Consider the following 25230-nt stretch of genomic DNA (forward strand, 5'->3'; position numbering starts at 1 on the left):
CACCACAGTCTACCAGAGTATTGCTGCTGAATTTGTCAATCCCTTTATGACCACAGTGGCCATCTTCTGATGGCTACTTCCAACAGGATAACATACCTCACAAAGCTCAAATCCTCTCAAACTGGTTTCTTGAACATGACAGTGAGTGAGTTCACTATATTCAAATGGCTTCCACAGATCTCAATCCACAAAAGCACCTTTTTTTCCCCAGCCAATTATATTTCAGAGAATCCCTAATTTTCATGTCATAATACGTTTAATTAAAGGGAAACCATTTGTAACCACTGAACTTCTTTTATCATTTTATAATGCAGTTGTGTCTTGTGTAGCGGTTTAGTTTCAGACCTGGTCAAATAGCTGCTTGCCAGTTGTGCTGGGCTGAACGGCAAACTCCAGCTCTGCGTCCATCGAAGTGACGCGAACATTTACCTAAAGAGAGAAAGAAAAAGAAAAAAAAGAGAGAAATTTCATTAGCAACCACTGTTGACATCTGTTTTCAAATACAGAAACAGTCTATTACAAGATGGTTACAACAACTTTCTATCTGATGATGAGACCATCACAACCATGGTGACCAAAACAAAAACAAAAACACAAAAAAAAAAAAAAAAAAAAAAAAAAAAATCACAATTGGCCCATTGACGAAGACAGTAATGATCTATATTATTGATAACTGAAGTCCGACTGTTTAGCAAGCAGATGACCCCGGCTGTGATTCTTCAAGCAGACATGGCTTGAAAGAAACTGGGAAAACTGCAGGAGTGGCTAGGCAGAACAATGCGACTCTACCACTATTTGAAAAGGGGAAATGCCAATCTATTCTACAGTTAATGTTTGACAGGACAAAGTCAACAAGCAAAAGGCCGAAGCTGCTCTACAATCAAATTTGCACCATTATAAGAGACAACAAAGAGTCACTTTTAAGCTATTTCCCAAGAAACATGAAACAGAGGCGTTTCCTCACAATGAACAGACAACAGACTCACAGAATCAAGGAACAAGGAATCATTTGTGAGAGCCAATAAAAAAAAAAATCACATCTAGAGGAAAGTATTCAATGCAGTTCTCATCCAGGGAAAGAAAACAGCCGTCTAAGAGAAATTTCCAACAGACAAGAATTACCATTTGTTGAAATGACCCATCTAAGCACGATCGTTAAGCAACTCTGATTCAGTGATTCATATTCATGTGATTACCATGAGAACTGATGGGGACTAAAAAAAAAAAGAAAGAAAAAAAAGAATATTTGTGGAGAATCACAGACACACCATAATGGGTGTGAGCCTTGAGTGCATTGAGTGTTGTCTGGTAAAAAACAAAACAAAAAGAACAACTCCTAATTATGTAACTGCTTTAAAACAAATGCTCCATTATGAAATAAAAACTATGCATTACGGAAACTCAAACAAGTGTTCAGACCAAAACAAAAAGCAGACAATACAGATTCCACTCTTTACACTGATGAAAAAAAAAAGAAAATACAGTACCTTCTAAAATGACTGTTTCAAATGCTGTATGAATTTCTTCACAACACCACAAAAGGGGACATTTTAAAGAAAGCACATGTCATTTTCTCCAGGCAATTTTGATGAATGTAGACAGTGATGGATTCAGGAATAAGGCATAGAGTTGGAATATAGCACTGAGTCATACAGACTATGTTTTTTTTTTGTTTTTAAAGTGGCTTTTATTGTTATGCTATGGAAAAAACGAACCAGTAAATACTTCAATGGAATATTAAATAAGAAAATAATAATAATAGATTAATGCCAAACTTGGTGTAGTATACCTTTAAAACGTCATCAATCGAAATGTAATCACTGCTATACGGTCAAGAAATTGTTTGGTCCATGTGTGACATTTCAATACCATTTATATTATTAATAGACAGTTATATTCGCCTGCATATAAATGTTTATTTGTGCATTTAAATGAAAATTATTTCAGAATCATATTTCCTTGGGATCTTTAAGCATCTCTTTAAGAAATGTATAGGAAAACATATCTTGATTCTTTCTCACTACTTCTATTTTGTCTTAGTTCTTATGACTGTTAAATAAATATTTAGATTTTCCTTGAAAAATGGCTGTTTGACAGTTTCTTGGTGTAAAAAAAAAAAAAAAAAAAAAGCCATAGCAAATATATAAATATTGAGATAACAAAACAAGATTATGCGTGATAATGCCATCACAGTGTGGTACAAAGTCACTTTCCAAAACTTCCACAGACATTCTCTGAACTTCAGTGGAAGAACCAACTCCCAGCTTTCACCAGAAGAGCTAAATCCAATGCTCTAGCATGCTATTACTCTGGTACTGGAAGCAATACTTTTTTGTATTATTCTTATGAGTACACTTTGAATAAAAGCACTAAAATTGATAAATGTAAAACTATTAATATCAAGACATTTTTCAGAAATCAACATTACTGCTCAGCCAGTCCTACTTAGCAGACAAGTATATAAAGTGACTGTGAGCATTATAGTGCACAATCAACACCACAAGCGTTATAATACGGAAAGAACTTCCTGTACCAAGCTTAAAGAGGACTGCTGGGACCTTTCCTGAAAACAGCACTGTGACTGTGGCTTCACAATCGCACAGTCACACGGACATTCATGGTTGGGGTTAGTTAATTAATAGGCTAAATAAAATACACAATTACTAATAATTAACAACACAAATGCATAACTTCGCCGACAAGAATTATAAAGAAAGGGAATCATAGGCTTGCCATGTACATCTGAAATCTAGTGGTGAAGAGTTCAGCTTAAAGCCTGGCATCCAAATTGCCAAAGAGGGGGAGATGGAGGGGTATCCATTTACTCAGCAAAACAAAGGATCTCTTTCAGAAACGTCCTCCCAGTGGTCCACCTCCTGCATCAGGCTGCATTTTAATAGTCTCACCATTTCTCTGCATTGCTCTCAGAAAGGTTTTAGCAGCCCGACTGGCGAAATCAAGCACAGTCACCGATCTCAGGTTCCAATTAGCATCATTGGGTGATATACGTCATCAGAATAAAATAATCTACAGCAGTTAAAACTCTGGGAATGAATGTAAAAAAAAAAGTACGCTTATGAAAAATATAAACACACACATGATCTACAAACAATGCTACACTCTTCAAATAAAGGTCCTTTGTTGGCATCTATGGTTCCACAAAGAACATCCATGGAGCCTTTTCATTGCACAATAGTGAGAATAGGTTCTTTAGATTATTAAAATGTTCTTAACATTTAAGAACTATTCGCTGAAAGGTTCATTGGAGAACCCAAAATGGATTTCTATAGCATCGATGTGAAAACCACCTTTTGGAACCTTAGTTTTTAAGAGTGTGTTCTGAATTACACAGTAGATGGTGTCTATGCTATATTGTTATGCCCCATTAAATTATTTAAAGCCTATATTTATCGTCCTCGAATGTTGCAACACACGCTGATTGGAAAAACTGTCATGTGGAGACATTTCTGCAAAATATTAGGCTGCGTTATGCACATCTCTAGACACTTACAAAGTGAAATGTTAAGAGGTGGTAAATAGTTATGCTCTACTGTGGTTAAATTTACTGAACCACCTTCACTAGAGCCGCACGATTAATCGTTAAAAGATTGTGAACTATTCAAACGCAATAGAGACAGAGCAACACGTGTCATAATCTGAAAACCATGCCCACCAGTGGGGAAAACAATCAAACAGTCTCCATTGACTTTGTATTGTGTGAAGCGGCCTCCTTGTCATTTCTGACTTATAACAAAAAACAGAACAATGTCTAAAAGCTGATGTGTGACAAAGTGTACAGCAAACAAGCTAAACAAAACCCAGAACCAAAAACCCAGAAGTTTTTATAAGCTGTTGACCCAAAAAACAAGCGTTTAAGGACAAAAAAAGTGGATACAGGCAATTAAGACAGAGCACGACATGTTATATTACACTGAGAACTACACCCACTAGAGGGGAACGTAATCAGAGACAGGAAATATAATATATTAAACTGACATTTGGTTATTTGACTTAACAGTGTCAAAATGTTTACTGCACACATAGGCATACTGAGTGTCAGGATCCCAAAATTTACCCAGTCTTCCTGCTGATGCTTCACGTTTTATTGCCTGTATCCACTTTTGTCTCCCTAAACGCTCGTTTTTTTGGGTCGACAGCTTATAAAAGCTTATTTCTGAGTTTTTTAGCTTGTTTGCTGTACACCCTGTCACATATCAGCTTTTAGACATTGTTCTGTTTTTTGTTAGTCATAAATGACAAGGAGGCAGCCTCACGCAATAAAAAGTCAATGGAGAGCGTTGGATTGTTTCCCCCCCAGTGTGGGCGTGGCCTAAATGCACTCTGTCTCTATATCATTCCAAAATGACAACGATTCGCCAGTGTTTATTATACCTTTGACACAATCCTACCGGGACATTCCGTACTAATATGCGTTGGCACTGTAGTTGATCCAGATAGAGCAGTTGTCATGTATTGTATGAAAAGGTTTCACAAACAGTGTTTTCAACCCCACCGTATCATCATTTCGGTGTTACAAATATTCAATTGATCACAGAAGTACTGGGATAAAGGTTTATAGTTCAGATATGAACACTGAGGTCTACAATCAAAGTGATCAAAACAGAGAAAGAAAAAATTCTCACCATTTGAAAGTAACTTGGCGTTTGAAATAGCGTTTGTATCGATTACATTGTTACACCAGTAGGTGGCGAAAAGTGATTAAACAAATGTATTTGTCATTGAATCATTCATTCAGATTCGTTCAAAAACGCTGATTTTTTCAGTAACGAAACAAGTGAAGCATTTATGAGCGAGTCATTGAATAATTCATTCAAACAGATTAAAAAAATATATACATTTCAAATGACATGAAACATTTTAAATAGATGGCAGCAATTAACATTTTAACAGAACCTCTAGTAAATTACGTGTTATTTTGTTTCATTGTTTTGAATCGTGATCTCCGTTTGAAACAAAACAAAAAAATAGTGATTCACAATTTATCCAGAATTATTCAGCTCTAACCTTCACTAAACTAGCCTAGAAATCTAGACACCCTCGAAAATTTATTTTGCCGCGAGTGTAGTCTAGCAACTCTCGGTAGACCTGAGAGCTAGAAAAACCAAACTCTGGTCAGGCCAATCACAGCGTGTGTAGAGTCAGTGGGCGGGCTTAACATAATGACGGCACGTCATGGCAGAGTTACGGAGGTTCTGCGTGCTACTCGTAAACAAAGCTGACGAACAGCGGTCTTTTGAATCGGCTTTGGCTGCGACTCTGGAAGACTTGGAGTTAAGCTTTTCTTTGAGAAAAGAACAAAGAACAGCACTGAAGTCATTCTTAAGAAAAGAAGATATGTTCGAAGTTTTGCCTACCGGATACGGCGAAAGTCTATCAACTAACGTTAGCTCGGCTTCACCTTCTTTGCTCTGGTTGGTTGTGGCGCTCATGGCGCTATCCAATTGCATGCAGAGGGAATTTGAAAGACAACCATTTATCTCGCCCCTCGGATTGAGCCCTATCAATGGTGAGTTTCCAGACCCAACATCTTGATGTGGGTCTGGCTTGACAGGCTATCACTAAACCATAAACTTAACTAATAGTGTTAAAAAGCAAACGTGAGATAAAAATTAGGGCTGGGTATTGATTGACACAAATTTCACAATTCGATTCGATTCCGATTCACAAGCTTGCAATTCGATTCTATTTTGATTATTTTGGATATATATCAGGTACAATATATGGAAAACAAATCTCTTAACTATGGGAGTACTACATTAGCCTACTATAATATTGAAGGTAAAAATTTACTGATTTGTACACAAATACATAAATTACACTCAATGATGTTTTTTAATAATAATAAAGTTATATGAATTATAAACATTTAAATGGTGGCTGTCATAAAAACTTGCCAGATTTATTAAAATACGCATTAAATATTGAAGAACATTAAAAATTAAAGCTGCAAGCAGAGATAAAAGGGCCCTCGCACCCGGGACCACCGCCCTCCGGTGGCCTCAGGAAAACAGCGAATAGTGGGCGACTTGCATTTAAGTGGGTAAATATAGGAGAAATACAGCAAAGTCATTTTGATGTGCCACACTTCCTTCTGCCAGCAGGTGGTGCTTTGACTATAATTGAATATTGCCATGTAGATGTCTTCAGGTCAGGACTCTTATCAAATATGTGAAGTTTGGGGCAGATCGGACATTGTATGCCTGACTTACAACAACTTCCTGTGTCATGGCAAAACATCAAACTTTGTGAGGCCGCCATGGACACGCCCTTCAGGGAAAACTCAAGATCTTCGCAATTTAACATCTCTAAGGCCTTTAGATTAGACTGTGCAAATATGATGTTGATCTGATTAAATCTCTAGGAGGAGTTTGTTAAAGTACAACATCTGGAAATGGAAAAAACTGCAAAAATTTTGCAGGGAAAATTCAAAATATCACACTTCCTGTTGGGTTTTTCGATTTTGCACCCGGGTCTTTTTTTGGAAATATTGGGCTTTTACATGTGTCTACCGAATATCATACTTGTACAAATTTTGTAGGTGGTGCTAGAGCCATTTTGCCACGCCTAATTCTGAAAGCCATTTCAGACGTAAATTCTCACACCATCGGTGCTCGGGCCCTAATTATAATAAATATGTAATATGGTGCATATATTTAGCAAAATGTTCCTTTCTAGAGTTAATGTTTCTAGCTAACGAATTTATGGACACTGGATATGGGTTTTCTGAGGTAAATGTGACGTTACATGACATTGTTTATAATAATATGTTTTACTGACGTCTTTCCACGATTAAAACGCTGATTGAGCGATTCCACGTGACATGATACAGATTTCGATAAGTTGTACTCTCTCTTTTAACACATTTTCAGATGTTCATTCATGTTTATTTCACGCTGGTATTAAGGCGGAAGAGAAGATCAGTTCATCACTTCTCTTGAGCTGAGCAGCGCCAGAGCGATCTCACGACAACGCCAAAGCTGTATTTATGTTTTTGAATATCATAATTCAAATGGCTCTGAACCTGATACTTTGTTTCATATGAATAGTAACAAAGCACAAAGATTATTGTGATTTATTGGATGGGAGGCGCGCTACAATGTTTTGTCCGTTCATTCATGAACTAAAAACATTCTTGGGATTTAAGAATCGATATGGGTTCGTAAAAATGAGAACCGATTAAAATCGAGAAATCGATATTTTTTACCCAGACCAAATAAAAATGCATTTGCTGAAGAAACTGCAATTTTAGCTTGCTTGTAGAATTCTTTAGCTCTTTTATCAAGATTCATGTTTCACAGAACTCATACCCAAACGCTTAGCATCACAAAAGCAATGCTATACTAGGCGAGCTATTGAGCAAGTTTACAATGCAAGTAAATCCATAAATATGTAAACACAAATGTATCAGTTTACAAATCATGAACTATAGTAAAAGATCATACAAATTGCATGAAGATAAGTCTTTACTAAGCGATAAACTGCCCAATTTGTGTTAAAAGAAATAAAAGTAATTTCAGCTGGAAACATATAGGTGCGTTTTTGGAGTTCTGGAAACATGTAGGTTTTTCCAGTAAGCCTAATTTGAAATGTTGCCGTCATGTACTACGAAAGGGGACAAAAAGGGAACCAAGTAATTTTCCCTTTGAACTGCCTTTTGCCTGAAGTTCCAAGATTTGGATGGTTCTGTTAGTCTTTCGTTGAGCTGGTATGAGCTAAAGCCAGAGAGCATATGAACACATTGATTACAGCACAATGCGCTTTTGTACTACATCACCAAAGGGCGTAACAGGCATTGTCTGGTTATCAATTATTCAGTAGAACAAATGATAACAAAGATTTGAGAGGAAACACCCTCAGCTGCTGAAAGTACTTATTATAGACACACCTGAAACATGCTATGAAACAGGAGGGAAAATATTAAGACATAATATAGAAAACAGAAACCCTCAAAATCTCTTTATAGGGGGGTTCAGAGTAAAATCAAATACCATCAGATATCAGATAATCATTACTTTGCTGATAACTCGTCTCGATTTAAAAGCATCTAAATGATGGAATCTTGAAAAATGCCTGTTGAACCCAAATCCTCCACTTCCATCCCATCCAAACTGACCATGGCACCAAGAACAAGCCTCTGTATTCAGTGTTTCAGTAGGCAGTGCTGAGGGCCAGGGATGAATGAGAAGCAGCAGATGATGTCATTTCCTCTGTACTCTTCCTGACAACGCTGTTACCATCTTAAACAAACTGACATGATTCACGCTGTGCACTTGCTGTTTTAAGAGTATATGCAAATTCAATATGGTGTTTGTTTCAAACATTTTAACTAGGCCTACATAAGTCACACATTCTCAGTATTACAATTTTGTTTGTATCACAAGATACAACTGTAAGAAATAATCCAAAAGCTTTATAAATGTTGCTTCTGAGAAGTAACTTAGTGAAAAGCACTGACAAAATTTGCTAACAAAAAACTCCCATAAAGTGAGGTTTATAGGTAAATATTTTAGAAACAAAAACATTTAAATGTATAATATTTAAGAACTAGACTTTCATTCCATATTAAGTTCAAGTCAAGATACACAAGTATCAGACAAGAACATTTCAAAACACTGAACAGAAGTTGAAACAACTCTAAACACTCAGACCTTCTATATAAACAAACATTTTAGCAATAAGACTCGAAGAATACTTACAGGTTTAGGCATTTTGAATCCTGTTGTAGGTCTCGTCAAAGCGTCAGAATAATAAGAGTTTCCACGGAGCCTCCCTCTGAAGCAGAAAGAAGAGAAACGCGTTTGAACAGCGCTAGTGAGAATGACTCACGAACAGTCGGTCTGTCATTTAAACATGGGTGAGAATAAACCCTGACGCACTCCATGTACAGCCAAATGAATCACGATTAAAAACTGGAACTCAAGATTGTGACAGTGCTAGCCTCACCCAAAAGAGGTAACGCCGCCTTAAAGTCCCCACCCCATTCTGCAAATATTTGCTCCAGTCTCTGTTTCCCAAAGATCAACCCCTTGATAGGGAATGCAGCCAAATATTTCAGTCATAAAATGTAGCGGTACCAGAGTCAAGAGATTCACATGCATATACAGAAAGACAGACTTATCGCATTTGCTGCCCTAGGCTGTCTCTCTAAATTATATATTATATTTTATTTTCAACAGAAAAGATTATAGACTGTAGCAAATCATAAATACATTGTATACCGTTCTTCAAGTATGCTTACACACTGAATTACTTCTAGTTTTACACTCGTAAAAATAAATGTTCTTTATTGGCATATGGTTCCATGAACATCCATGGAACATCTTAAATGTAAAACACGTTCTTTATAATGAAAGAGGATTCTTAATAAAACGTTATTTAAGAACTGTTCACTGAAAGGTTCTTTGGAAAACCCTGGAACACATCCTTTTGGAACATTTATTTTTAAGAGTGTATTTTCAAAACAATAAGGTAAAATACTTCCATTCGCGTTTATAAAATAGCACTGATACCATTAAAAAATGTGTATCATACTCATATTAACAACCAGTCTGTGTCTACACAGTAAGCTAACGTTACAACATAGCACACTAGCATAACAGTTTCGGTTAAAGAGTCGGACATGGCGAAAGTAATAGGCTAACATGCAGTTCAGTAAACGAGTCAAATTAATTCAGTAACATTTCCGAATGATTCATACATGTTTTCATGCACTAATAAAGATCCGATTCATGGGAATATATATTGATTTCGGGAAGCAATGTGCTGCTCGCACTGTATTTATTGAATCACTAAAAAGAACCGGCTCATTAGATTCATTCATTTGGTAACCTGACTACATTATCAGGCTGGTGGTATGTTTTGGATTCACTAAAAGGAACTGACTCATAGAGTCATTCGTTCTGGATTCGGATTACACCGATGGTTTCACCAAAGACTGGCGCTGTTGAATAGTGCAGGAAACTTGTTCCTATCGCACCGGCAGAAGAAAGCACGTTTGACAGTCGTTACCAGAATCGATCGTAATGCAAATCAGCCGGTTTCGACATTTTACTAAATTAAAGTAAAAACCGCGCGTTTTTCCGGTTCCTAAGCGTATCACTCACTAAGTTAAACAACAACAAAAAATGCATCGAGCTTAATTGTCCGCATGGTAACGTTCATCTTCAAATTAGCTTTTATTTTTCTTTTGCATGACTTATAAGACACCCCATTATTATGGCAAGATACAGACTATCCCATAATCAGAGCAGCACCTGTTGTTGGTAGAGATTTCTCTTTGAACTGGGCGGCGTCAGTACAAAGAGAAACGAATGACTGACAGACCCAGTAACTGTTTTGTGGTCTTTGACCCAGGCGATAATCGATCGGAAATCTTACCAGAGCCGTTGTGTAAATTCAGTCCAGCTTCGGCGGAAAATTCCCCTCCCTCCGAGGAAATGAGTCCGGTGGTGGTAATATGGCTGACGGTGCGCTCACCTTTGTGCGCGCGGCTGAATGACAGCGACTCCAGTTCCTGTTTGAGACACGCTGCGGCGCGAGCGCGACGCCCACCACGGAGGATACGATGAGTAGCGCGCCCTGCTCAAGTGGCTACAAAGCCTTTCACATAATGGAAGCTGAATGACTGAAGTTTACTTGAAAAATTATTTCAAAGACAGAATAACGTGCAGTATGTGGGTACTATGAAACAGGTACCTTGCAAACGGAAGTGCAGCGTTCAGGAAAAATTATAAGGTGGTAAAACAAAACTGTTCAAGTACGATATGTGCTTTTGCAGGTCATAAAAAAACACACTTTCTTTTTACAATTATAGTCTCAGATCTAACATTTGTGTCAATGAAAATTACATGTATGATTTCCATATATATCCAGTAGTGTAAATTCCCTCTCTTAGTAGTGCACATGTATACATACACACACACATATATATATATATATATATATATATATATATATATATATATATATATATATATATATATATATATATATATATATATATATATATATATATATATATATATATATATATTAGTGTGTGTGTGTTTAAAGTAGGTCTATGTAGCCTATGAAGAAGATATGTCTTCTTAAACACACACACACATTTCACTTTACACAACCTGAACATGTTATACACAAATGTAAAAATGTGGATTATACTCTCATACTCTAAGTTCATGTGATATCTAGGACAGCTCAAAAAAGATCATTACTTTATTCTGCTCTTCAAGTGTACTCTGTTGAGAATAGTGTGCTGTATTACCGTTATCACTCAAACATTTGCACCTTTCTTATATTATTTGATCCATGAGCTTTTTTACTAGTCTATTCATAAAAAAATAATATATAAGGAAGTTTTTGCTTGTCTGACAGAGATATGGATGAATTCAGAATGTGACACTTTTCCCAGTCATCTCAATGGCAAATAGTGTCCAAATCAACCTGAATTCACCCTATGTGAGTATGTGCTTACTTATACTTTGGAGACATAAAGATAAAGTAAAGATAACAAAATCTGACGAAATAAGAAAAAACGTGTACGTTACATCATCATTTAAATAGGCTAGCTAAATAAACGTGTTATCCGCTGCTCAAACCTCAAGAATGATAAACAGGTAATTTGATCAGTGATTCACTAGAGAGACCCATTATTACAGTCATTACATAACTACAGACTACAGGATCATCTCAATGTGAAAAGGATGAGGCATTGCACCTGTGCTCGCTAAATTTCACAAAAATGTATGCGTAACATGAGGTAAAGCTTAGTCAGCACTTTCATTCAGATGACTACTGCAAACTGTTGAATTATTAAAGGTAATCGCTTATTTGAGAGAGAGTTCTATAGAAACTATTTAGTCTAGAATAGATGGCGTTTTTGCCCATACAAGGTCTCCCCAGTCCAGCTTTTATGTCGTGTTTACTCTGAAACCACATATGTTTGAATGATGTACAATAGTAATTAGGTCATTTAAACAATTACGTCGGTTGAGTTCTGAATAAGTAAGTACACTGTGATGTGACTCAGAGGTCTTTCCTTAACGATTTATTTACATCAACACGCCTGTCTCTATTTGTGTTGCCAGAGAGCTGCACTGACGGAAGTGAAACTCCGATGCACCTAGTGGGCGTGGTCTTAGGTGGGAGTTGACCAATGGAGAAGCAGGATTAAAATAGAGCAGTATATAGGCGAGGTGAATGAAAGCTGAAGCGGAACCGTCGAACAGTTCACTTCACGGTGTTTAGTAGTCAAAGGACCAGGCGGGACAGGTAGGCGGTAAATGAAATAGTCATTCCGCGGAAAATAATTTCATAAGTTCATAAAGTCGTAATGAGGACCAACATCATCTCAGTACAGTATCATGGTCAATGTTTTGAGGACAGCTCCTCTGTACATCATATAACACATTCGGGGAGGACATGAAAACGAGCCATTAATGTATTCTTCAAATAATGCTCCTTTTAAAAACTCTAAATATTAACTTGAGTCGATCAAGTTTCCCATAAATACACCTGCATTACAGCAATAATGTGGCCAAGATGTTTAATAGTTTGAGTGAAGGAAAGTATTTTTTGACTCCGCAGCGCTTCCTACAGTGCAGTTCTTGAACAGTATAGTTACATTGAATCTAGTTAGCAGTATAAACATATCAATTTGCATCTTTTTCGCAATTTTATTCAAATACTTTATGTATATTAATATGAAAATGAATTAGATTTTTATAAAGAATGCATGAACCCTTTAATATTTTCCAGCATCTTTCTGGTTTCCTGGTATGACCTGAAATGAGAATAGACTGTTAACTCTTAACCTTCACCTCAACTATTAATTAAACTGATATTACATAAACATATTTTTATTTTACAAATGTGTTAAAGTGATTAAATGTTTGATTCTGTTTACCTCTAATGGAAACATAAAGGTGTTTATTCTTTCACCTGAAATGCCTCAAATCTTTGGTTAGTGACGTCTTGAATAAGCACTGTGAAAGAACAAGAAATCCAAATCATGCCCAAAATACTGTTATCACTGCCTAACAGATCTCAACAAGACAACAACAGACTTGATAGATTAATCCCAAAGTCAGTATTACTTATTAGTCACCAGAAAATCATTTAAAAATCACTCACTGTCAAGCACTGTTCTTGCTACATATCTCTGTTCTAAAGTATTGTTGACTTCTTCCATCAGCCAAGGGAGGAATTCAGCCTCTATATCTGGAGCAGAGATAATGAACTTTCATAGACAGTATACTGGCAATTCATGTATTAATTAATTAAATATCAAGAGAATAATTAAGTGTCTGTTTTTCATGCACTTGCCTCTCTGCACAGGGTCATAGAAGTAGCCACAATCCCTCAGATTGGAATAGACTGAGGGCAACAAGCCAGACAAGTACTGTTGAGCAAATGCTCTCGCAGCAATTTTATCTGCTGTCTCCTTCTCTTTTTCCAGCACTGCCTTCTGCTGCTTTATCCGGTTCTCCTGCATTGCAATAAAATACATTGAAAATACATAAGAAGCATTACCGCTCAGAAAATATACTTTAACCTCCTTAGTTTAGGTCAAGAAATGCATAAAATTAGCTCCAGTCTAAACATTCGATTATTTTCCAGTTCAGTTACAGTTCTTCATGTATATATGTATACACACTGTTTTTGGAGAGATAAAATGTACCTGTAAACCTGTAAATTGGTAAGAACTGTAAGTTACCTTACCGTAAAAAAACTTATGGTTTTACATTATATGTAATTTTACTGTAAAATACTGTCATATTTGTTTTTTGCTGGTTTAGTTAATGTTTATTGCATAATTTTAGTCATATGTGTTATGGGCTGTTCACACCAAGGAAAATAACTATAACAAAAAAGATCCAAAATCCTTCTAAAAATAAAGAATAGCAGAGTTCACACCACAAATATAATGATAACGTTATTGTTGAAATTACTTTCAGATTGATTTTTGATCAACATCTCACAGTTTAAAATGCTTACGCTACGTTCTAGTGATACATTGTGCCAGTTATGCTTTTTCGTAAGTTGAATATGGAAAGCGGTCTGGCGGAAGCTAGATATATTACTTTATAAAGTTTTAAATGTGGATATTTTTCTTACAAAACAACATTAATTCGCTCCAAAAGGCCTTTAGGCAAAAAAGGGTTAACAAAAGGGTTAACCCCCCAGAGCCACGTGGAGTACGTTTATGATACATGGATGCACTTTTTTGAGCTTGAAACTCAATGGACCACGTCAATGCAATTATAAAGCTGGGAAGCGTCAGGATATGTATTAATATAACTCTGATTGTGTTCATCAGAAAGAAGAATGTCATATACACCTAGGATGGCTTGAGGGTGAGTAAATCATGAACTACTCCTTTAATATAGTTCTTGTTATAGTTATGTTTATACCGGTAGTTATCGTTCTTGGTGTAAACGGGCCTTTTCTCTGATGATGTTTTGACCTATTTTACCACCTGTATTATCATAGTTGTTTTTAGTAAGGCAAGAAGCAGATTTTGGGAGTTCAAGTATATTTGTGTATTACCATTATATCACCTAATTAAATATACGCTAGCAACCCCCCTAATTGCTGGAACAAATACTTCACACTTAACTGGAGTAAAATAAAGTCTTGTTCAGGGCAGGCCACAAAGCACCAACTTTCAGCCACTAAATTGTACCGTTATTTCTAGACAACAAATTTGTTTCTCTGTTGCCATAGTCTTTACCTCTGACTTAATTAAAACCACAACCGTGATGGTTTTTGGCTGAGCAAAATGTGGTGTATTGTTTATAGTGATTCTCACCTTCTCCACACGGAGGCGCCGTTCCCTCTCCTCTAGCCTCTGCACCTCCACCAGCTCAGCATCACGGATCTCCTTGAATGTCTGCTGCTGGGCCCTCAGTTTAGCCAGCTCCTCCTCCTCCAGCACTTCCAGCAATGCCTGCTCTATTGTCTTCCCCACCAACACCTGCAGCAAGGGCTGCACCTCCACGTCAAAATCAAACAGCTGTGGACAAGACAAACAAATGCAAGTCTTACCACTGGGTAATGATCAGCAGATTTAGGCCGTTTACACCTTGGTATTAAGAAAAGCAAAAAGCAGTATATTTCAGATAAATGCTGTTCTTTTGAACTTTCTATTCATTAAATAATCCTGAAAAAAATTGTACTCAACTGTTTTCAATAATGATAATAATAATAAATGTTTCTTGAGCAGCAAATCGGCATATTAGAATGATTTCTGAAGGATCATGTGACTCTAAAGACAGGAGTAATGATGCTGAAAATTCAGCTTTGAATCACAGAAATAAATGGCATTTTAAAATATATTCAAATAGAAAAAAGTTATTTTAAATTGTAAAAATATTTCTGTTTTTGCTGTATTTTGGATCAAATAAATGCAGCTTTGTTGAGCAGAAGAGACTTCATTAAAAACATTTAAAAAATCTTACTGTTCTCAAACTTCTGACCGGTAGTGTATATTCTTTATTTTTTCTTTACCATGCTGTAAATGATGTACTTTATGTATTTGATAGGAAATGAACAGCGACACAATAAGATTCTGAAATTGCTGTAATTGTTTGATCGCTTTGCCTATTAGAAGGTTGTGACAGACCCAAATGATCACAACTAAATAGTTAACTGCCAAACATGTTGGCACAATCTAATGTGTAGTCTTATTAATTCACTCATGCATTGTGTGCAACACTTTTCTTCTCCCTCTTCAAGTTTCGTCCATTTTCTCAGCTGTTAAAGAAACTCTTAAGGCCTCTTAAAAGTCCTCGTCCGTACTCCTAACAATTTTAGACCTTAAGATTAAAGGTTAAGATGCTTTCTAAATTACTTTTTTCTTTACCAAGAGGAAACACTCACCTTTCTAAGATTTTTCTTAGAATTCTGTCACTAGGAGCTACTCTTTGCATTAAGTCTAATATATATATATATATATATATATATATATATATATATATATATATATATATATATATATATATATATATATATATATATATATATAATTTTTTTTTTTTTTTTTTTTTGGAATACGGGCCTAGGGGTTTATAAGGTCTTAAAATTAGGAAAATACAACCTCAGATGAACAACAACACATGACATATTACACCGTTCCATTATTTATTTAAAAAATAAAGCCAAAATGGAGAAGCCATGTGTGACAATCTAAGTAAACTATGATTTAATTACTTGTAGAACCACCTTTAGCAGCAATAACTTGAGTAATCATTTTCAATATGACTTTATCAGTCTCTCACATCGTTCTGGAGGAATTTTTGGCTCACTCTTCTTTACAATGTTGCTTAATTTCTTTGAGGTTTGTGGGCATTTGTTTATGTAACTCTCATAAGGTCCCACCACAGCATTTCAGTCTTGTTGAGGTCTGGACATTGCCTGGGCCATTGCAACACCTTGATTCTTTTCTTTTTCAGCCATTCTGTTTTTTTACAGAATTGTTGTGCTTGGGATCATTGTCCTGTTGTATGACCCCATTTCAGTCTTTAGCTGTTGGACAGATGGCCTCACATTTGACTCTAGCATACTTTGGTATACAGAGTAGTTCATGGTTGACTCAGTGAATGCAAGGTGCCCAAGTCCCGTGGCTGCAAAACAAGCCAAAATCATGACCTCTCCACCACCGTGCATGACAGTTGGTATGAGGTGTTTTTGATACCTTCTTGTCAAAAGTGGCACTGAATTATGGCCAAACATCACTTTGGTCTCGTCTATCCAAAGGACATTGTACCAGAATTCTTGAGGTTGTCTTGAGATGCACCTTTGCAAACCGAAGCCATGCTGCCATGTTCTTTTTAGAGAGAAGAGGCTTTCTCCTGACAACCCTTCCAAACATGCCACACTTGTTCAGTCTTTTTCTAATTGTATTGTCATGAACTTTAACATTTAACTGAGGCCTGTAGAGTCTGAGTTGTAACTCTAGGGTTTCTTCAATTTCTCTGAGCATTGCAAGGTCTGACCTTGGGGTCTGTTTTGAGTGTTTTCCACTTTTGAATGATCTTCCTCATTGTAAAATGATGGACTTCAAATTGTTTGGAAACAGCCTTGTAACCATTCCTAGATTGATGGTCAGTAACAATTGGTTCTCTAAGATCATTGCTGATGTCTTTCCTCCTTGGCATTGTGTTAACACACACCTTAATGCTCCAGACAGGCGAAATCTGGATAAATCTGAAAACGGCACCCTTGCGTTTTCGTGTGTACAGCTAATCCGTATATTCTGTGAAATGGTGATGTCATCACCCCACGTCTTCTCTGTTTTTAGTGTATCTCTGTGGCAGATTTACAGCGCCACATACTGGTCTGGCATGTATACTACATCGTTTTGAGTCAGTATCAGTGGTTTCGTGTGTAAGCAGATATTTCTGGAGACGAGGGGAAAAAAAAGATAAGATAGGGAAATCTCTGGCTTCGTGTGGATTTGGGCTTAGTTTGTCACACATTGCTTCTCCATTTTGGCCTAGTTTTTGTAAATAAACCATGTCAAGGTTTAATATGTCATGTATTGTTGTTCATCTGAGGTTGTATTTACCAAATGATTTGACTTGATTTGATTTGACCAGACCAATGACCAGATGGCTTCAGATACACAACTGATTTGTCCAGTCTTGGTTTGCGATCTCTAACCCAGAATAAAACCTGTTATAAAATGCTTTAACAATTCATAAAAGATTAATCACTGTCTGGCCATCTGAGATTTCGGTATGGAGATAAAGGGTAGGTTTATGATTTTTCTGTAGTTTTTCAGTACACCGTGAGTGTATAGAAGCATGATTTGTTGTTTGCTTTTGGCATCTGATAAAGCATTTGGAGCCTGGTGACATCAAACTTAATGAGGGGACTGAAGAAAAAAACATCTAAAAACAGCTACTTGACAGCAATATACTGCACCTCTCCCTCTTCTATCTGTGTGGCTGCATCTCGTCCGGTTTTGGCTGGGATGAAGAGGGGAGTGGCTGGTTTGTCCAGGAACATGTCTGTTTGGCATTCAACACTGACATCCACTATACGATCACTCAGCTCTTCCAGATACGTCTCTAAAAAACACATCAGTGGGAGATTTCATCTCTTGATTTCTGCGCTCGCATGTATGTGAAGATGCATGTCCATTCTGCGATTTACACTTAACACAATGAAAGTAAGCCTAGGTTATTTTGGGGTAACTTTTATTTAGATTTTATTGATTGACATCAGTAGTAGAAAAAAAAGAAAGATGGGAACATGACCTGGGCCAGACTCGAACCTGGGTCTCTCATGAACTCAACATTGGGCTCCGACATTAAGTCCTGTGTTTATTGTGCAAAATCATTCCATACCTGTCTGCAAATCTATGTTCTTTCTGCCCTCTAGTGGTTCTGGTGTTTTCGGGCCAAACTGCTCCTTCAACCGTGTTCTGGACATAGCTCTTCTTCTGGCCTCCTGCTGTCTCAGGAACTCGACTGGATCCGGCTGAGATGTCTGTTAAACACATTCATATTATTTTATATTTTATAATAGTGCTCTTATCACAATATCATACAAACAAACATTGTGCTATGGTTCATAATAGTAATGAGCTTTTTGGGCTTTGTACCCTCTGGTATTTTGACATTATGCTGTCAGACTACACAAATACAAGATCTATCTTGTATTATAAGAGAGATGCCTAACCTCTCTGCATTAATACTCACAGTGGGTAGGATATATTGAGCATATGTATTTCCTCTGACAACACGTCGGTCATACATGATGTTTCCATAACTGCTCTGTTCCTCATTTCTGCATCATACCGTGAAGAAAAGTATATTACGTATATTAATTATTATTTTCTGTAGGACATATATATATATATATATATATATGTGTGTGTGTGTGTGTGTGTGTGTGTACTGTGTATAATTATTATGTATATATATAAATAAGTTTCACACACATGCATGCACATATTTAAGACATATTTTCATGTATACTGTATATATAATTTATGATATATATATTTATTATATATTATATTTATTAATATATAATTATATATATATATATATATATATATATATATATATATATATATATATATATATATATATATATATATATATATATATATATATATATATATATATATATAATTATATATTAATAAATATAATATATCATAAATATATATATCATAAATTATATATACAGTATACATGAAAATATGTCTTAAATATGTGCATGCATGTGTGTGAAACTTATTTATATATATACATAATAATTATACACAGTACACACACACACACACACACACACACACATATATATATATATATATATATATACACACACATATATATATATATATATATATATATATATATATATATATATATATATATATATATATATATATATATATATATATATATATATATATATACACACATACACACATTTATATATATTTACTGGTTTACAGTACTGTCAGACAGAGAGAGAGAGAGAGAGATGTCAAAAAACTAAATGCCAGAACAAAAACTCAAAAAAGCCTATGTTTACTGATGTCAACAGAGTTAGGGGGAAAATAATAAATGCATTGATATGTGTCAGGAAGTTATTGCGTCAAACATCTAGGAAAATCTTCAATCAATCAGTCAGTCTATAAATTACATTTAACGTGTTTACACTATTATATTGTCAAAATAAACGTTAAGCTGAAGTGAGATGTGGTGTAGGACTCACAGCAGCGGATCGGCTTGTCTGTATTTGTCGCGGTTGGGAACCGCACGCGGACGGCTGGAGAACGTGTAAACTCCGCTCTGCGTTTCGTGTTGTGCCTGTAAATTAGATGCCATTTTTTCCCTTTTAATTGTGATATCAAAAGTGTGCCTGAAGCCTGAAAATAACGTTTGGTTGTTGAGAGCTGGACTGGCATCTGTTACTGCTACAGTTGTTGTTACTGTTACCATGACGACTGAATCTAGCAACAGCGCCAGTGGTCCACTTCTACTCATAGGTGCTAATAACCAAAACGTGTTGAAATAATCAAGTTTAAGAGAAGCTTAACTTCGCACACAGCACAAGTTAAGTCAACAGTCAATAGGGGGGGCTGGGGATCAAAATATCAGTTTAATAATTAAAATCTGATAATGTGCACAACGTAATAACCTGTAGGGGGAGACAGATAAAATATCTTGCCTTCTGACTGTGAGAGTAAAAATGAACAGATCGATGGATGAGCTGCACAAGCTGACACGAACAAGGCAGGTTTACAATTTCTATAATATAGCGAACATAATAAGTGTACTAATGCATGCACTGCACAGAATAGGGTAGAGTGGGGGAAAACGCCCCCCTTAAGGAAAATGTGACATTACAGTGAAACAAAACATAAATGTGACTTGAATTGCCATCCCGGTTTTGAGTGACTATGGCAGGAACTATTCACCAAATATTAAAATTGCACAGCCTTCATAATTAATTAGTATTTTGACTGAAAATATTTTTGTACAAAGGGGGCGTTTTGCCCCAGCGGTGGGGTAAAACGCCCCCCAAGGTGGGGTAAAATGCCCCCTTTCTTCCCAACCAGTTTGCTTCATAGATGAACAGCAAAATGAGCAGACTATAGTTTTTAATCTCTCAAAGTAAAAGGCAAGTAATGTATCAACATGTATATATATTAATATTTATTTGAGGAATGTCCAAAATATCCACATTTTTACCATTTATATTTATATATAAGCCATGCAAACAAATATGTTGTAATAAATAAATAAACATTAATTCATTAGCCATTCACAGCCATTTTAACATTTATATTTATACATATAACTAAGCCATGCAAACAAATATGTTGTAATAATAAATAAACAAATAAATAAATATATACATAAATAAACATTAATTCATTAGCCATTCGCAGCAATTTTACCATTTATATTTATATAACTAAGCCATGCAAACAAATGTGTTGTAATAAATAAATACATAAATAAACAAATAAATACTAAATAAACAAATAAATAAATACATACATAAATAAACTTTAATTCAGTAGCCATTCACATAATCTAATATGTTATAGTAATTATGATAGAGAGAAACTATGCCCTTTGGGGGGCGTTTTACCCCTCAGCGTAGGGGGCGATTTACCCCACAAGCTATGACTTTTTAAAAAAATGTTTAATTTTTAAGATATAATTATATTCCTTATAAATAACATTTCCTCTCAAACTACAGACTTTACTTTTCATCTATCATACATCACTGTGATATCCTGCAGAACAATATTCTCATAAACACTTGTTTACTAATATCTGAAAATTAAAGCACTTAGCATGTAATCCTCTTCTCTTCAAATACGTCGCTGGTGTCAGCTTCTCCAAGGAGATTTGTTTATCCCCGTTGTCAACGAAGTGCATAGCAACAGTGAAAATATATCTTGACTCCCTCTAGTGCTTATTTTGTGAAAAACAGGTGGGGGGCGTTTTACCCCAGGGGGGCGTTTTCCCCCACTCTACCCTATATGTAAGTTAGATCTACTGGATGTTGGCAAAACTATTGTCTTTTTTGATGTTGTAATAAATAAAGTAGGACTCAAGGCCTCTAACTTTCAGTTTGTCCCATCCACAATGTTTAGATAGAGTTCACACTGATTTCTCATTTCTGGGGCACTTTCAGTTGTGTACTTTGGTCATGCCAGCCTGACACATTCAGAGCATTTACTCTTTAGTATATTCTTTTGAAATCTTAAAAAGTTTTGTCCTGGGTAACTTACTGTATTTATACTTCCTAAATCACTTTTTTTTTTTTCTGACAGTGATTGTTTTTGAATTAAGAAATTGAAATGTGTGACACAAGGAAGTGGTTTTGGGTTCTTAGTCAAAAGACTGATGCTAACAAATCACCGCAAATGTACACCATGGGATTATAGCGCTCATTGTAAACAACTCCGTGGTCATGATTAAACCATGCCAAACATAGCCTATGTTAGAAGTCACTGCAGTATGCATTCATCAAGCATTATGATGAAACATGCATTTTGATTGACATGGTTTTTTTTTTATGCATGTGAAATTTAAACAGTTGTCTGTAGTGTATATTTGTTTTAAAACTCAAATGTTCTGTTTCATTTTGAAGCATATTTCTAACATTATTAAATATTAGAAAGCAGATTGTTTTAGCCAAAATCTCCTGTGAGCATATACGAGACCTTGGGAAGAACCAAGGTAATTCTTAGAGAAGCAGTACTAAATGTTGTTCCGGACAGTGTTGGGGGTAACACATTGCGAGTTACACGAGTAACATAATATGATTTCTTTTAATTCAAGTAAACACATTACTTTTAAATTTACAACAAAATATTTTACTTGTTTTGTTCTTCAAACATGTAACACAAACTACTTTGTTTTCCCATTTATTGACTGACACCTCTCTTGTCCCCATGTTGACAAAAATCGTGAGTACTAAGTAATAATAATAATAATAATTTGTTACATTTATATAGCACTTTTAGGCACTCAAAGCGCTTTATAGAAGGGGGAATCTCCTCAACCACCACCAATGTGCAGCATCCACTTGGATGATGCGATGGCAGCCATATTGCGTCAGAACACCCACCACACACCAGCTTATTGGTGGAGAGGAGACAGTGATGAAGCCAATCATATAGGCTATATATGGGGATGATTATGAGGCCATGATGGACAGGGGCCAATGGGCAAATTTGGCCAGGATGCCGGGGTTAAAAATCTGGGATTTTTAATGACCACAGAGAGTGGTCATTAAGTGTGCTGTTATTGTTTTTGTGTGTACTGAGTGAACTTGATATTTATTGTTGTTCTAGACTAAATGTGTGCAGGCATTTATTCATCTTGCTTGTACAAAACATATTCAGTATTCCTCAAAATGAATAGAAAGAGTAAAATGCACTACTTGTTAAATAACACAAATGTACTTTGTGTATTTAATCTCACTTTATTAACCAATGTCATTGTTGCTGACCTTCGATTCTCCAATTCAACCATACCAATAAGCAAAAATGGGTCCTATATTTTTCTACAATCCAGAATAGCAGCACAGCTGAAAGGTTTGTTTGAGCTGCGCCCTCTACTGTACAGCTGTGAATTTGCATTTCCTTCAGCCTGAGGATTATTCATTTTACTTTTGGTGTAAAAGGGCCTAAGTTACATTTCCCAAAAATACCTCTGCAAGTACAAGCAAGCCAAGCCTAAGAAAAGGTAACGTAATGCATTACTTTCCATTAAAAGTAACTAAGTAATGCAATTAGTTACTTTTTTAGATAACAATATTGTAACGCTTTACTTTTAAAAAAAGTAACTTTCCCCAACACCGGATCTGAATATGTGAACTTGCTGATAGTCTGAAAGAACACTGTAAGATATTGAATAACACTTATATTATGCACAATATAATGTGCCCTTTTCTGAGTGTCTATTTACACCACGTGCAAAGCGTGCCTTGTTGGCAAGTGCTATCTCCATAACAATGCCTGTTTGCACTAAGTGTAAATAGCAATTATCGCTATTTGCACTTAGTGTTAATAGCATCACTTAGTGCAAATAGCCGCTGCCATATATTTTTGTGCCTTCTAAAATATATGTCAAAAACATTTTATCAACTACTTCCATATATTTTGTCACTGGACTATATGAATAGTTCTCCCAAAAATATTTCTGTGAAGCATAAAAGTAGACATGCACAAAGTTTTTCCATAAAATAACAGTTCACAGTGAGCCAAAGCCCCCCCCAAAATAACAATAATCATGATACAAATACCCTCATATGACTGTATTATACACTGTAACAATGACACCTTAAAATAAAGCGTAACCATAACATATTATGGCTTTGCAACAACATGAAGGTGAGTAAATGATATTAAAATTGTCAAGTTTGGTGAACTATTTTTTTTAAGGATAAACCGTTTAGTGGAACTGAGCAATCATGGGTTACCACAGCTTGATTACTTAAGCAGATCTCACGGTATTGTGGCTACTGTTGCACGCTAAAATATTATTATAACATATATTTTTGTTGTTTCTACAAAATAGCATGACATGACTGGTTCTCCCTCCATTAATCATTACTTAATATTGTTTATGCATCCCTATATCGGTTTCTCATTACAAAATACAGTGTGTGTGCAATCTGTTGAGTTTTCTGCTCTTGTTACTTATTTTATTTTTAGTGCATCTTTTTCAGTCATCGTACTTGCTGTTAACGTTTGCCTGTTTAGATTATGTAATTGGGTTTGATTGCTTTGTTTGAGAAATTCAATATCAATGTTCCCTATTTGGATTTGTTGGTAATCCAAACCTTGTGTCGCTGAATAGTGATTAATTGGCTGTTAATTTAACTTTAAAACATTCATTATATAAAGTTCCCATTCATCACTGTATAATGGACACAGAGGAAGAACCACTGTGTTATGTAACTAAGCGACCTCTGTCCATGAACACATGCTACTATTCAGTTTCATTATGTAACATTTGTCCCTTGCTTTATCTTTAATGAATGTTTAGTGGCTTGCATTGCCAAGTTTATAATGACTTTTGAAAATACAAAGTCTTAACATGGCATTTCATCTTTGTTAGGTGAACTTTATAAATATGTCAAAAAAGTTTGCTTCACTTGATGATTGCTATGAAACTGACTGTATATTATATATGAATGCAGAGCATGATGCTTAAAAGCTTGATGCTTAAGAGCATGCAGCTTGTATGATCTGTGTCTTGATAAGAATCTTTAGAATATTTGACAGCACTACCCATTAACAGACCAATATTAGTGTGTGCACATTACGCTATAGAATCCATGCTGAGTGACATTTGACACACTGCAGCCTTTTTCTTGGTAAGGCTGCCGGAGGAGGAAATAGGGGCATATCTACAGATATGTGAGACGACCGACCAAATTCAGCGAAAAACCAAATCAGTCCACATGATCGCTGACTTCCTCTCCAACGAAGAACACGCTGTTCTCAATGACATTTTGTACTCTATGTTATGCAACCCCTTGCCAGCGATGGGGAACAAGGCTGTTCAAAATGCATGAAAGCATGGTTTCTGTAAGTTCCTCATAACCTCTTTTAATAATTTTCTGTTGGTATCCCAAATGAATTATTTCACCTAAAAATGAAAATTCTGTCATCTTAAAAATCTCATGTCCAAACACAAGGAGTATGATTTTTTTCTT

General features: G+C 35.7%; 2 protein-coding genes across 5 annotated transcripts in view; both read right to left on the bottom strand.

Annotated features, from left to right (window-relative positions):
• The window catches only part of ezrb (ezrin b), a 36119-nt gene extending 25583 nt beyond the window's left edge, over positions 1 to 10536 (bottom strand). The window contains exons 1-4 of one of the 4 annotated variants that reach the window (XM_079830455.1): positions 9719 to 9821; positions 8965 to 9046; positions 8718 to 8793; positions 346 to 429 (exon numbers count right to left, since the gene is read on the bottom strand). In XM_079830455.1, coding sequence (XP_079686581.1) covers positions 346 to 429; positions 8718 to 8729 — 96 coding nt within the window. In that variant the 5' untranslated portion in view covers positions 8730 to 8793; positions 8965 to 9046; positions 9719 to 9821. Of the gene's footprint in view, positions 1 to 345; positions 430 to 8717; positions 8794 to 8964; positions 9047 to 9718; positions 9834 to 10274; positions 10300 to 10398 lie in introns of those variants that run through there. The other 3 variants (XM_079830454.1, XM_079830453.1, XM_079830456.1) reach the window with 3 other exon arrangements.
• A 2016-nt stretch (positions 10537 to 12552) lies between these two features.
• rsph3 (radial spoke head 3) lies at positions 12553 to 19983 on the bottom strand. Its single transcript, XM_079831048.1, has 9 exons — positions 19756 to 19983; positions 18726 to 18813; positions 18372 to 18513; positions 17947 to 18092; positions 14831 to 15034; positions 13345 to 13507; positions 13153 to 13239; positions 12926 to 13004; positions 12553 to 12802 (listed from the first exon to the last, which is right to left on the bottom strand). Exons 1-8 carry the CDS (start codon positions 19980 to 19982, stop codon positions 12949 to 12951), a joined length of 1113 nt encoding a protein of 370 aa, XP_079687174.1. The 5' UTR covers position 19983; the 3' UTR covers positions 12553 to 12802; positions 12926 to 12948.
• Between the last annotated feature and the right edge of the window lie 5247 nt (positions 19984 to 25230).

This window comes from Gobio gobio, assembly GCF_949357685.1.
Source record: "Gobio gobio genome assembly, chromosome: 12".
In the NCBI taxonomy this organism is placed as follows: Eukaryota; Metazoa; Chordata; class Actinopteri; order Cypriniformes; family Gobionidae; genus Gobio; species Gobio gobio.